Source organism: Fringilla coelebs (assembly GCF_963513975.1).
Source record: "Fringilla coelebs genome assembly, chromosome: 14".
In the NCBI taxonomy this organism is placed as follows: Eukaryota; Metazoa; Chordata; class Aves; order Passeriformes; family Fringillidae; genus Fringilla; species Fringilla coelebs.
In genome coordinates this window covers 13,355,644-13,369,116 of record NC_140040.1, presented here as the reverse complement: position 1 = coordinate 13,369,116, position 13,473 = coordinate 13,355,644, and the positions used below count along the sequence as shown (strand labels likewise).

The 13,473-nt window shown below is 42.8% G+C and overlaps 1 protein-coding gene across 1 annotated transcript in view; it reads left to right on the top strand.

The window, feature by feature from the left end:
* LONP2 (lon peptidase 2, peroxisomal) overlaps nucleotides 1–13,168 on the top strand; it is a 37,012-nt gene extending 23,844 nt beyond the window's left edge. The window contains exons 12-15 of the mRNA XM_084215271.1: nucleotides 3,597–3,739; nucleotides 8,512–8,719; nucleotides 9,795–9,985; nucleotides 11,686–13,168. Of these exons, the coding sequence (XP_084071397.1) occupies nucleotides 3,597–3,739; nucleotides 8,512–8,719; nucleotides 9,795–9,985; nucleotides 11,686–11,907 (764 nt within the window). The 3' untranslated portion in view covers nucleotides 11,908–13,168. The remainder of the gene's footprint in view (nucleotides 1–3,596; nucleotides 3,740–8,511; nucleotides 8,720–9,794; nucleotides 9,986–11,685) is intronic.
* The last annotated feature ends 305 nt before the right edge of the window (nucleotides 13,169–13,473 follow it).

Below are 13,473 nucleotides of genomic sequence, written 5' to 3'. Positions count from 1 at the left end.
TTGTGTTGCTAGTGCTTAATTTAAATCTGTTCTATGAGGAGATGAGAAATTGCTACATGTTGAGGAAGTTTTAGGCTTTTGTATTCTCTCATTTTCATTACATCTGTAGAAGGTAGCAGTCTTATTTTTTTAAATCTTTGTGCCATGAAGTGTCTATTAACATTAAATCTTTAATTACATTTAATAATTCATTGTCAGTATGTTTTCTTAGGAGTCCATTTTCTTACAAATCCATTATTTACATGTGAGACTTTGTTTTATTTTGGGAAGACAGATTCCTGAAGAACATTGTGATCTTTGAGTAGAGGCAGATTCTGCTTGGAAAATTTTGCAAACAATCTTTTTTTGGTTGGTTGTTTTTTGAACTTATTTTTGGCTACTTGGGGAGGGCTATGTGTTGTTTATTTTTAGTATTACAATTTTTAAACGTTAAAACAACTGAATACCATGCTGCTTTTTTGTAAGCAGACATGTAATAGCAGAGCAGCAGGTGGTTCCTCTAGTGCAGTTTGGGGCTCTGCTGAGGGCACTTTTTGACCTTTTAATTTATTTTGCCAACTTGTCTCAAACTGTAAGATGATTAAGCTGCTGTCCTAATGAGAAGTTCTGTTTCTGAAAACCTGAATTTAAGTGTCTTGTTTTAGATAAATATGCCATTTAGCTTGTACTGTGGTTTATGGCTGTTAGTCTGGGGAAGGTAAGGAACACAATTTGTCATTGTTAGTGGAAATCTTAATTACTTGTGTCTGCATAGGTTCCTCATAGTCAGCACCTGTTTAAAGATGATAAACGGAGATGGCTTTTTCCTTCAAAGAAAAAGTTAGAGTTTGTAATTACATTTTTGGACATCATTGTATGCTTTTACAGAAAATTAGATACTGCCAGAATTTAGTTTAACATGTTCAGAAAAAGTCTGGAGTTTGTTATTGTTACAGATCATAAAATGGGATCTACTCATTAGATCAGATAAACTCAAAGAAAAGAGTTTCTGATTCTTTTAATGGGTCAGGTGGCCTCAACTTCCCTGATTTGTTTATGAGGAGTTTGTCTCTTCTCCTGTATACAGAAATAAATACTTTTGTGTTTGTCAGGCAGTAAAATCTCGGTATAGAACAAAAGCAGCTGGTTTTAAACTCAATTTTGTTTTGAAATATGGATTGTATCTCAGATTATCAAATAGTGTTGAAATTGCAGTCTGAATTGCAAGAATAGCATGCCGGGTCAAGTTTCCTAGACTTGCCAGTATTTATTTAAATTTATTATGTACAAAAATAGTAGTTTAACAAAAGCAGAGAGACATGCTGGAACAACAGGAGGCATCTGACTAAGGCAGTGTTTGCAGTAAAGGAATGGGATTTAGCCATGGAGCAGTGAGTTGTACAATGGAAGTATTAGTGGCTGTTGGATAAGAACTGTTAGATTGGAGTCCTGAATGAAAGCTGAGGTGCTGCTGTCATGCTAATAGTGATGTGGAATGTGTTCCTTGATGCTCTCAAGGCATTACTGAGAATTGTACAGTCACAAAATTATCTGTAAATAATTATGGTCTTTATGTATCAGGATTAATAAGAGGGTAGTTTGTATCTTGTGAAAGGAGACATCCTCATTCATCCCTTCTGAGAATTGCTTTTGCACCACTGACCACCTCTTAATAGATTAGATCAGTGATTTGTGGTTTTCTGTACTTGTTTGAACTCTTGGATCCTCAGTTACTGTGCATGCATTGATGTGCAGAGGAAGAACCAGAAAGCTCCTTTTCAAACTAAAATTAGAAAGAAGTCAAAGAAAGTAAACAACCCATATTTGGATCCAAAATATGGTGCAGGAGTTCCTGAAGCTCAGTGTACACTGCTGTGTAATACAGACTTCAGATGTGTGTTAGCCTGGGGTTTGGGCTGGGAACAAAAGTCTTCACTCTGTGTGTGCAGGACAGCCCCAGGGCAGGGAGGCTCTGCCCTGAGAGTGCCACAGAGCCTTAGGAACAGCTGGATTGTCCAAGCATTCTTCATTTCTCTGATAGATGTTTCACTCAAACACTGCTTAGGGCTCTTGAGAAATGCTGATAAGCCTCTTGCACCTGGATCAGATTCTGTGGGGAAATGATTGCCTGCTTGCATTGTCCCTCTGCTCCCAGGCCCTGGGTACCTGTGCAGTGTCAGGCCCTGCCAGGGACTGCCAGTTCTTGAGCTCAGTCATGCAAACAGCTCCCCTGCAGGCTGGGTGTGAGACTTTGGCATTACCATGGTTCCCATTACAGTTCACTTCTGTATAAAAAGAGAAAACAGAAATTTGTAGGCAATTCTGCTAAGGAAGCCACTGTACAGGTAAGAAATCCACTCATGGTGTGAGTGAAGGAAGGGAAGAGCCCCTTTCTGAACCCATAACTTGCTTTAATTGTGTGGTCCCTCCTGGGTGACACTTGAGTATATTGCATTCAAAAGTGTCAGGCTGCTGGGGGTTTATAGCCCTTCCTCAAGAGCATATCATGCCTGTAGGTGTTTCTGAAAATGTCTGGTAATTGGACCTTGGAGGAATTTTTTTCTGCTACTGGTTATTGAGCATGGCACCTTAGCAATATCTCCTTCAACAAAGAAAAGAACAGAGCCCTCTGTGTGTGTAGTATTTCAAGACAAAAGCCACAGGCTGTTACACCAAAATTGAGATTTTTCCACTTAACAAGGCCTGTAGGTGTTGTGTTCTGAGCAGACAGGAGATGTCAGTTTTGTGAGTTAAGCAGCCTCAGTAGGTGGAAGGTGTCCCTGTGTGTGGGGGGAGTTGGGCTGATGATCTTTAAGGGTCCCTTCCAATCCAAACCCTTCTATGATTGAGCAAATCCACAAAAGTCATAGAGGACAAAAATCAACATGAGAAATGTCACATCAGAGCCTGTGCTGCAAGGGCTGCCCTTGAGGTGCTCTGTGCTGGGGAACAGTTGTAAACCCTCAGGAAAAGAACAGGAGTTCCTGTGCTGTCAGAATTGTCCTGTTCAGCTGCACCTTCTCTGTTACACCAGCCTGCACAGGATTCCTCCTGCAGGAATTAACCCTTCCCTGTGAGGGTGGGCAGGCCCTGGCACAGGCTCCCGGAGAAGCTGTGGCTGCCCCATCCCTTGGAAGTGTCCAAGGCCAGGTTGGACAGGGCTCTGAGCAGCCTGGGATGGTGGAAGGTGTCCCTGCAAGACCTTAAAGCAGGATCATCTTTAAGGTCCTTTACAGTCCAAACTGTTCTGATTCTGTGAAATACTGGTTTTCTGCACAAATCTGCTGAAAAATGTAAAGTCTTAAGTGAGCCTAACATGTTTTGCTATTTGAATTAGTTTAAAATGCACTTAAGCTGATGAGTTGCATCTCTGTCAGTGCTCTAGATTTAATTTTATCTTTGGTGAACAGTTAGAACATATTTAAGCTAAATAATTACATTTCATACCATATTATCTTTAGTTTGACGAGATTTTTGTGAGCGATGGATTGAGCACATTTTCCTGAATTTACTGAGCATTTCATTGCATGTTTTACTCTTCTCTGTCATGATTTAAAAAACAATCCTCTGTATAGGAAAGACCATTACAAATGCTAAATTAGATTTTCTTCCCTTAGATTGCAAAGAACATGTCACAGAAGATGCCAAACCAGAATCCATCAGTGACACAGCTGACCTGGCTCTGCCACCTGAAATGCCAATTTTAATTGATTTCCACGCTCTGAAAGATATCCTGGGGCCCCCCATGTATGACATGGAGGTAACATCCTCATTTGTTTCTGTTTGATGCTGTTTCTGGCTGATATGATTATTGCTATTGACTGAGTCTATACAATGGTAATAAGTTCAAAATATGCCAACAACAGCACTGTTTCTTTATGTTCCACAAAGTGTGTTTTCACCTAAAGATTTTCTTTTCTTTTAATTCAGGGTACATAAATTACATAATGCCCTGACCTTTCTCTTAGCCAAGGTTCCTGCAGCAGTGCTGAAGAATGTGGTGGTGTTTTTTCAGTTTGAAACAATTTTGCTTTTGTTTGGGGGATGTTTGGTGGTCTTGGGAAAGAAGCCAAAAGTAGAACCCAGGAATCCTGTCTCTGCAGCAGCTGTGCTAAGGACTGTTCCTCATACCTCCTTAAAGCCAGGCAGCATTTTTGGGTATTAAAACCACTTCAGTTTGCACCAGAAGTTCGCAGACATTCTTTAGGTTAATGTGACTCTTAGCTATTAAAATGTTTTATGATCAATCAGGCACCCCAGCTCTGCTCTTCAATAGGCATATTTCAGATTTTTTGCTTTCCCCCATCTGTATTTTGCCCCATTCTGTGGAAATGCCATCAGTTAAAGTAGTTTGTTAGTTTGGGATTCTCATTTCACCAGTGACAGTGACAGTTGTTCTCTGTTTCTGAGAACTTTCCTCTTACAGTTCTTTTGTCCTAAATCAGAGGACCAGACTTCCAGTGAGGTTTCAAGAACAAAAAGGGGCAAGGTGATTGGGATAGCAGGAGAAAATGAATGATTGTTAAAGAATGAATCTGTTTTTAGACCTGAACTGAGCCTTTTGGATATAAAGATTTTATCATGGAAGAGATTCTTAAGGAAGAGACAGAAATGAGGAAACAAACTGGAAGGAGGCAGTGCCATTGGTTGTGGCAGAGGATGGTGATGGGAGCAGTGGGACAGTGGGAGGCAGGGAAGATAAATGACCAGGGGGCCAGTGCCTGGTGACTCTGGGCTGAGGGCATTCACAAGGGTTCTTTGGTGATCTATTTTTTTACTTTCAGAAATTAGAAGAATTTACTCTTTAGGCAAATGACTGAATTGTCAGCAGCTTACGTTTGTTCTTTCCAAATCTCAGAAGCCTCTGCACCCAGCAGGAAGATGACACAAATGGAAGAATTCAGTGCTAATATGGGACATTTCTTAGGTGTCCCACCTGGTATCAGTTTTGCTTCTGGAGTTGATTATTCATTTAAATTTGGTAGTGTGGCTGTGTTGGAAAAGAATTTCTGCTATTTTGTCTTTTCTGTAGTATTAAGTAATTAAAGTGTGATTCTTAATTTCAAATGTACCAATACAGGAGTGCTAGCTGGGGGTTATCTTTGGTGGGTTTTTATTTGTTGTGGGGTCCACAATAGATGCCATAAATTTGCAGATAAGCATTTCATGGATCTGCTGGCCTCTAAACTGAAATAAGACTGATTGAAGCTTGTGACTTCTGTTTCAAAAGGTTTTTTTAACATTTCCATATATAGAAGGCATAAATAGAAGTAGAGATGAATCCACACAGATCACTTCCTCAAGCAGCCCAGGATTTCTTTTCATGTACTATGTGCTGTATTGATTGAGTGAATATTTTTCAGGACACACTTTGGTTTTTTCCATGTAAATTGCTCAGATAACAACATAACTTCTCTTTTAAGGAATTTTCCCAACTAATGTGTTATTCCTTAGAATTTTCTCAAGTCCCCCCAAGGTTCTTTGGAGGAGCAGAGTTTCTGCTCTGAGCTTGGCTGCTGTGGGTTCTGCTCTGTAGTCACAGGCTGGGTCTCCTCTCTGGGTCTGGCCTGAGAGCTTCACCCCAGGCCTGCATTTTGTCATTTATCAGCAGCTGAAACAAAGACACTGTGAGGCAGCCACTGTGTCAGTACCTGCATGAGGCTGAGCAAATGGAACTGAAAACATGACATGACTTAATTGATCTGTTGTCCTTCAGGGAATTCCTGACCCAGGGATTCATCTTTCACCTTTCCAGGGCATTGCTTGGCTATTGTCTGCACAGCTCTCCCAGAAGGAAGACAAGACAGAACATTCAGCTCCTTCTTGCTGGATTAATTCATTTATCACAAATAAATAATCCTCTGTGTCTCCCTACAGAACAAATGTTGGAATTAATCACGTAGTGAGGCTTTGAAAGAATAATCTCATCAGTTTAAATTGCAGAAGATTTAATGAAATGTTTCAGCACAGCGCACTTTTGGGGGAAAGGGTTTCTAAGATATCTAGTGGGTTTATAACAAATTATTTGTATTTTTGGTGTGGATTTTAATTGGTGTATTAGGGGATTTTTTAGCTTTTTTTTTTCTTTCGACCCTTAATTCTGCTCGAGTAACAAAGGTTGTTGGCACCACAGGAAGGCCCATCAGGATTGGTTTATATCCTCATAACTTGAGTGAAGTTGAAGGGACAGAAGCTGCAGGTCAGGGAAGTGGCCTGTTCTAGGAAATGAAAGTGCAGATGCCATAGAAGAATGGCTCTGTTTCATGGGACCTGCACAATTCTAATCAGGAAAAAACATCAGGGTGTCTTTCAGAAGCAAAACCTGTCCTAAGTACAGGTTTAGATGGGCATATTTGTCTAAGAACTGTCAGTCTTGTGGTGATATTTCTGGGAAATCCTCCTCCCTCAGAGGGAAGCCACTGTTAATGTGCTTTGCCAGCAGTGATTTGCCAGGGAATGAATCAGAAGGGAAGAAAAAATGTTGGTACAGTCAGGCTGGGAGAACCTGTGGAAGGAAAACAAATGTGCTCAAGGCCAGCAAGTGACTGAACTGGTTCTCATCTTCCCACTGGGAATCAGGGACTTACCAGCTTCTTGTCCATTACACTGGCTTGGTGTAGCTCCAAAACTGCAGATGATAACCTGAAATACTCTAAAACAAATTTTGATTGTCCTGAATGTTAAGACTTAAATTTTGCAGTATCCAGGCAGCTAAAATGATTCTGGCAGCATGTTCATGTACTCTGGGTACAGCTAAATCACAGCTGGTTTGGTCTCATCTACAAAAATTTTCAGACCCCAAGACTCCATTGCTCAGTGGCATCTTCATCACCTGACAGACATCACCAGCCATCAGCTGATTCAAATGGTCATTTTTAATTGAGGCTGTTTAGAAAGTGTAAGAAAGGATTTATTCTAATTTAAATTCATCTGACTTTTGGTGAGAAGAAATTATTCAGAGGTGCCAGGAGTGATTCAGTCTTGTGGGTCTCTCATGTAGTCCAGTGTGCTTTGCTCTGAGTGTTGGGGGCTCTGTTGCTCTGGCTGTGTGTGGGGCTTTCCAAGGGGCTTTTCTGCAGCCAGCTCTCCAAGCTGCCAGGGCATTTGCTACATGTGCCTGTCAGCAGGCTCAGCAAAGGCTCAGCTTGCAGCAGGGGTGGTCCAGTCTCTCTCCAGGACAGCAGGAGAGGTTGTTTGGCAAGGAACAACAGTCCAAAGGTGATCAACACCTGCTACACAGGCAGTTTCTCCTATCAGATCTCAACTGAGTTGTGAAAGTAGGAGGAGGTGCCTGCCCAGTCTGAGGATAGAGGAGGGATCCTGTGCTGAGTCTGTTAGAACCGTTTGGGTTTTGATTTGATATCCCATTTGCTGTGTTCTGCCCCAGAGCTCTCAAACAGTCTCTAAACTGTTTCCAGTTGATGCAGAGTACAGTCTAAAAGAACCGAAACAAAGCCCCCAGATCAATAAACCTTGTTGACGGCAGCTTTGAGCTGAGAGAGGGTGTGGACAGTTAATTGTGTTTGTCTCACCTTTAATGGTTTGCCAAAATAGCATTGTCTCCAGTGCAAAGGGGAATGTTCCAGCATTGTTGGACTTCAGCCTGACCAGGATGAACTGACTTTGTTAACCTGAGCTACTAAGCAGTTACTAAAATAATCAGAGTAAATCACTGTAACTAATAACACACAGGGAATGGATATGGAAACTGATGTTAGCAGGGATGAAAATGCTTGGTGAGGTATTTTGATACCATAAAAGTGAAACACAGTTCTGTACAATTTTCTTAAATGCTAGAAAAAGAAAGAGCCTTCTTAGCCAGATCATGCTAATGAAAGCAAAGGCAGGGTGCTGGTGCCAGTGCACAGGTAAGGGAGAGCCCCAGGAGAGGCAGGAGGAGGGGCTGTGTTGTTCCTTGGCTCTGGCTGCCGGTGTAGCTGCTGATTGCTTGGCTGCCTGTAACTCCTAAAGGGGCTCTCTCAGGTGTCCCCTCTGCCTGGCCTGGGAACACATTCATGTTTCTGCTGTTCCAAAGTGTTTGTAAATGTCTGCAGGGGACAACGTGGGGCTTGGCTGGCCACAGCTCAGGCAGTGCCACCACCTTGAAAAGGCTTGTGGGGAACACTGGGGAGCAAAACTGGCTTTGTCACAGGAGTAACAGGGCAGACACACTCCAGCAGATGTGTTCAGTCACAGAAACATTCAGTCAGGGTTGACTGAATATTTGAAGTCCTTTGAGGAGAAAGATTCTTAAGGTGTTTTTGGGGGCAGGGAAGGTTTCAAGAATGACATGCCTAGATGTTTGCCATGGCCTTAAGCTAAGGTGCCACATACAGCTCCTGTTGTGTAATTAGTGTTTACACATATCCAGAACTACTGCTGCATTAAATAATAAATTAAAATATAAGAGATCAGACACTTGGCTTAACTTTAGTGTTTTGATGGATACAGTTGTTTCAAAGCCAACTATTGAATTGTTTTTGCAGTTTTTTTCATGGCTGTTTCCTAAACTGTTTCCTGTGTTTCCTTCAGGTGTCTGAGCGCCTCAACCAGCCCGGGGTGGCCATAGGGCTGGCCTGGACGCCCCTGGGAGGGGAGATCATGTTTGTGGAAGCCAGCAGGATGGATGGGGAGGGCCAGCTGACGCTGACCGGGCAGCTGGGGGACGTCATGAAGGAGTCGGCTCACCTGGCCATCAGCTGGCTGCGCAGCAACGCCAAGAGATACCAGCTCACCAACGGTGAGGGACAGCGACACTGCTGGTGCCACCTGCTGAGTCACCCTGGAGTTACTGCCTGTGCACATGGAACACAGAAAGGGTTTCAGCCAGCAGTGCTACCCTGGGGATGAGATCAGCTCCAGAGTGCCTTTGTGTAGTTCTTTCCCAGTTGCTGCCAAGCCAAGGTGGCTGTGGCCTGGCAGAACATGGGTTGTGTCTCCCTGCCCTAGCCTGGAAGGTTGTGGGCAGCCTCATTGCCAAGGTGCTTCTCCTTGGTTGTGGCAGACACTGCCTCTGACTCATTTTTACACTCAAGCTTTCCAGCAGTATTTTCATGATGGAGACAGATATGGAAGTCTGTAGCTTTTCTCTGACAGGTTCTGTTAAAAGGTTTTTAGTCTAAGTTTTAGTATTTTGAGAGTGTTGGGTTTCTATGGCAGCTGTAGAACTGCAGCGCAATAGGGCTCTGGACAAGAACATTTTAACTATTTTTTTTTTTTGTCTGAACCTCCCAGGACTTGTAGAAATGTGCTTTCTAGATTGATCATCTGCTGATCAGGCAAATAATTGACCAGTATCTTCCAGTACTTGTGTAAGTTTAGATAGGTTAAAAACCAAAATGTAATTAATGTATGAAATGCTGCAGGCATTACCTGTGTGCATGTTCTCTGGTTTACACTCCAGGTACTCCATTACAGCTGAAAGGACATAAATAAGAGTTCCACTTGATTATAAATCTGAGTTTCTGTGAAGTGTTCTCTGAACATTGATGTTGATGGTTTGGGACATAAAAATTCAATGTGGAAATTCCTTGGTTTCCACATTAATCCCTACTCTAAATTTCCCAATGGATGCAAATGCCAAGCTTATAGGTTATCATGTTACAGTTTTTTCTAGGAATCTGGATGTAGGAAAGCTCGTTGGGATTTCTTTGTTGTTTTTTCCTAGGGCCTCTGCAATATTGTGTTGGTTTTTTTCAGCCTACTGTTAGTAAATAGTGCCAAGGCTTTTAGTTCTTGGTGGGCTTTTAGAATAAAGACCAGGAACAAAATGGGTTTAGATTTTTAACATTCAAACCATTCTTTTTTTCCTTAAGCTTCTGGAAGTTTTGATCTCCTTGACAACACTGACATCCATCTGCACTTCCCAGCTGGAGCTGTCACAAAAGATGGACCATCTGCTGGTGTTACCATAGTAACCTGCCTTGCTTCACTCTTCAGTGGGCGGCTGGTGTGCTCAGATGTAGCCATGACAGGAGAGATTACACTAAGAGGCCTTGTTCTTCCAGTAAGCATCATTGGAGAAAAGAGCTAAGTTGTATTAATGCTCCCTATTTTGGTTATAAAATCTGTTTATAGCCACTCAGAAAAGTGGGTCCAGAGCCTTGCTGGATCATTCCTTAGCAGCAATGTGGTCTCTGCTGGTGCAGTTGGAAGAGGCCAGGCTGCTGCAGGACTGCCCCACTCCTCTGCTTTGCCTTTCAAGCTAAAGCCAGCCTTGATGTGGCTTTTTGGGAAAGTACATTAAAATGTCTACTTAGGAAGGAGACCTCAAAGTCTTAAAATGCAAGGTGGCTCTGAGTCTGCACTGCAGTTTCTACATGTGCTTCCTCAGACTGTTGGTACAGAACTACTTCTGGTGTCTTTGAAAAGTTGTGTCTTAAAGCTCTCACAGTAACGGCATACAGGTTACTCCTGAATCCATGGATCTGCTTTTAGGTTTCTCTTAAATGTTGATCCTTGGATGTAGCTCAGCCAAATGGGGTTTCTATAAAGCTTTGTGTAAGCATGAAGGCAAAGAAGGCATTCAGACAGAGTTTAGTTCAAAGTGTCAGTGGGGCCTGGCACGGGTGCTGAAGCCAATATGGGAGTTATCATCTCATACCAAATGATGGACAGGAGGAGGATGAAGCTGGAAATCAGGGACAGGATTTTTGTTTCCTGCAGAGGAGACAGAACCAGAGGTGCCATGGCAGGCCTGGGAGGCTCTGGGTGCAGAGAGTGACAGGACAGGCCATTCTCCAGGGTTCTGGAGCAGTGACTGGTGGGAGCCAGCTTGGCCCTGCAGCCACCCTGTCCTGTGCCTGCTGCTAAAGCTGTGTGCAGAGATAAGGTACCTGTAACCATTAAACCACATTTTCCTCCTTCCCCAGGGTAGTCTGGAATCTTGCTGTTATCAGTGATTGAGTTGCCAGGGCTGTGCCAGGGGCTGCCCTCGCTGCTGAGTGTGCAGCACTGCCCGGACCCGTGGGTCATGTGAGGATCACGGGTCACCTCTGCCCCATGTCACAGCAGCCGGGGTTTGCCCTTTGTACTGTAATACAGGCCCCTTCTTTCCTCTAAAGCATTGTAAAATTACAAGTTTCTGCTCTAAGATGGTCTTTAGGAATAGAAAGGAGATTGGGAGAAGAAGCTGTAAGCTGTAAGAAAAACTAATTTAACCCCTGCTTACATCTCATTAGCAACTCAGCCAGGAGGCTCAGTGGAGCAGTGACTCTCCACTCCTGGAACACAGGTTTGCTTTGCTGTGCATATTTTGTTGTACAGCTCAAGTTATTTTTCATGGGCCATTGCTGCCTTGGGCCTCTTTTCCCCCTAAATCTCACACTGCCTTTATCTGAAAAATCTTCTGTTCTAATGCAGGTGCAGGATTTCAGCACGTGATATAAAAAAACAGAGTGAAGGCCATTTTTGTTATAGAAATTCCTGAAAAGAAATTACTTTTCCACTATTGATTCTCTCATATCTCATGCCTAAATGTATTTTTCTCTCGTTATTAGCTGTTACAGAAAGAATACTGTAGCATATTAACATATTTCCCTCATTAAGCACATGATGGTCTACAACTCTGACCGCATTTTTAATTGCTTTCCTAAATGACTGAGGGAGGCAGAACCTTTCCTCAAAATTTAACTCCTGATGTGATGTTACAATAATTATTTTATTAAATTAGTTCATTGTTTTTATACATATATCTCTTCTCCTTAGGTTGGGGGAATTAAAGACAAAGTGCTGGCAGCACACCGAGCTGGCCTGAAGAGAATTATCCTTCCTCAGAGGAACGAGAAGGATCTGGAGGAGATCGCGGCGCACGTGCGGCAGGAGCTGACCTTCGTGCTGGCCACCTGCCTGGACGAGGTGCTGAACGCCGCCTTCGACGGCGGCTTCGCAGTCAAGGCCAGCCTGGAGCACTTGAACAGCAAACTTTAGGCAGGCAGGCTGAGGTTACTTCTCTCTCCAGTTCCATAGTTCTTGATCTCTTTCAGCTACATTTAGGTATCAGGTACAACTATGAGCTAAATGGGTTTGAATGGGGGTGTCAGTGCCATCAAAAGGAAGATGCTGCTGCAGTTACCAACCTGAACTGCACTTTAGGGGCATTTGCTGCTTTTTATCAGCAAAGAATCTTGAATCTCATTTCCTGATGGATTTGAGCATGAGAAAGAATTCCTTAGCCTGTCTGGCACCTAGGCATGTACACGGCAGCAGCTGGTACATCCTTAAAGAGGGAATAATGCGCAGCAGGAGGGGGGCTCATAGGTGGGGTTGTTACAAAAATCAAACTGATTTAGTGCAGGTTTACTTATTTACAAAATATCTGTAATAATAATGAATAATAATGTGCTAAGGAGCAGCAGTATCTGGGGAAAATAAGGTTTTTGAAATCTAAAAAAATACGCTTAATGCATCTGAAGAGAAGCACTATGGCCTAATAAATGAAGTTAGGAAGTTCTTTTAGCACTTGGTTGTAGTTTGTTCTATTTTTCAAATGCAGGAAGCAATGCCAGAAGTGAAGTGTAGGAATTGTTGTGTAGGAAGGGAGAGAACACAGTTCCCATCTGCACAGCTGTCCCTGCAGCAGCAGCAGGGGGGCTGGAGTGTGCATGAGGCCTTAATGAAAAAACCCAGGAATGTTTTGGAGGGGCAGAGTGCATGTCCTTCATTCCTGCCCACTACAAACCCGCTTGGTTCTGGGATCTGATGCTTGGAGGTTCACCTATGAAAATTAAATCCTTTTTAACAATGCCAAGAAAATTCTGAATCTTTATTCAGTGGGAATAATGTAAGGTTCAAGAAGTCTGGCAAGCCTCCCTGTCCTTTGATAGCTTTGTCTCTTTTCTCCCCTTGAACCTCAGTGAGGACTGTGCTTCAGTGTGTGATCCAGGCCCTTGGCATTCTTTATTCCAGGGGCAGCCCCACAAGCAAATCCTGGGTGTTGTTACATCTTTCTCTTGCTCACTGGTTCTGAAACAACCCCCAAAGTGCTTATGAAACACAAGCTGTATACCAGTCACAACAGCCTATTCTAGAAGCTGCCTAAAAATCAAAAGTAAAGAGTTTGCTTTGCTTTCATTTTTGTAGATAACAAAGCTGATTTACCTGGAATAGAAAAGCACTGATTGAAATCAATTCAGTGGGAATTTCAACACCTATTTTACAAAAGATTTTACAACTTTGACAAAAGACTTAATCTAATAAAATGATAAAAATAAAACCTGCTTCTGTGTCAATATTTAAAGAGCTGTACTCCTAGTCACTCACAAGTATGTTCTGAGACTACAGACAACAGCCCCAGTCTCAGAACATGTTCTGCCTCATAAGAAATGTGCAGGGAAGAAGTGCAAAGAAACTTCCCCATGGGTAAAACCCCAGCCTGGTAACTCTGTGCTGCTGCTTTGCTTTTGATCAAACCAGGAGGGAAAAATCCTTTACCAAACAGATGGAGAAACAATCCTGCACTGCTCTGCACTGTGAGAGCAATGACATGCTTGGAAT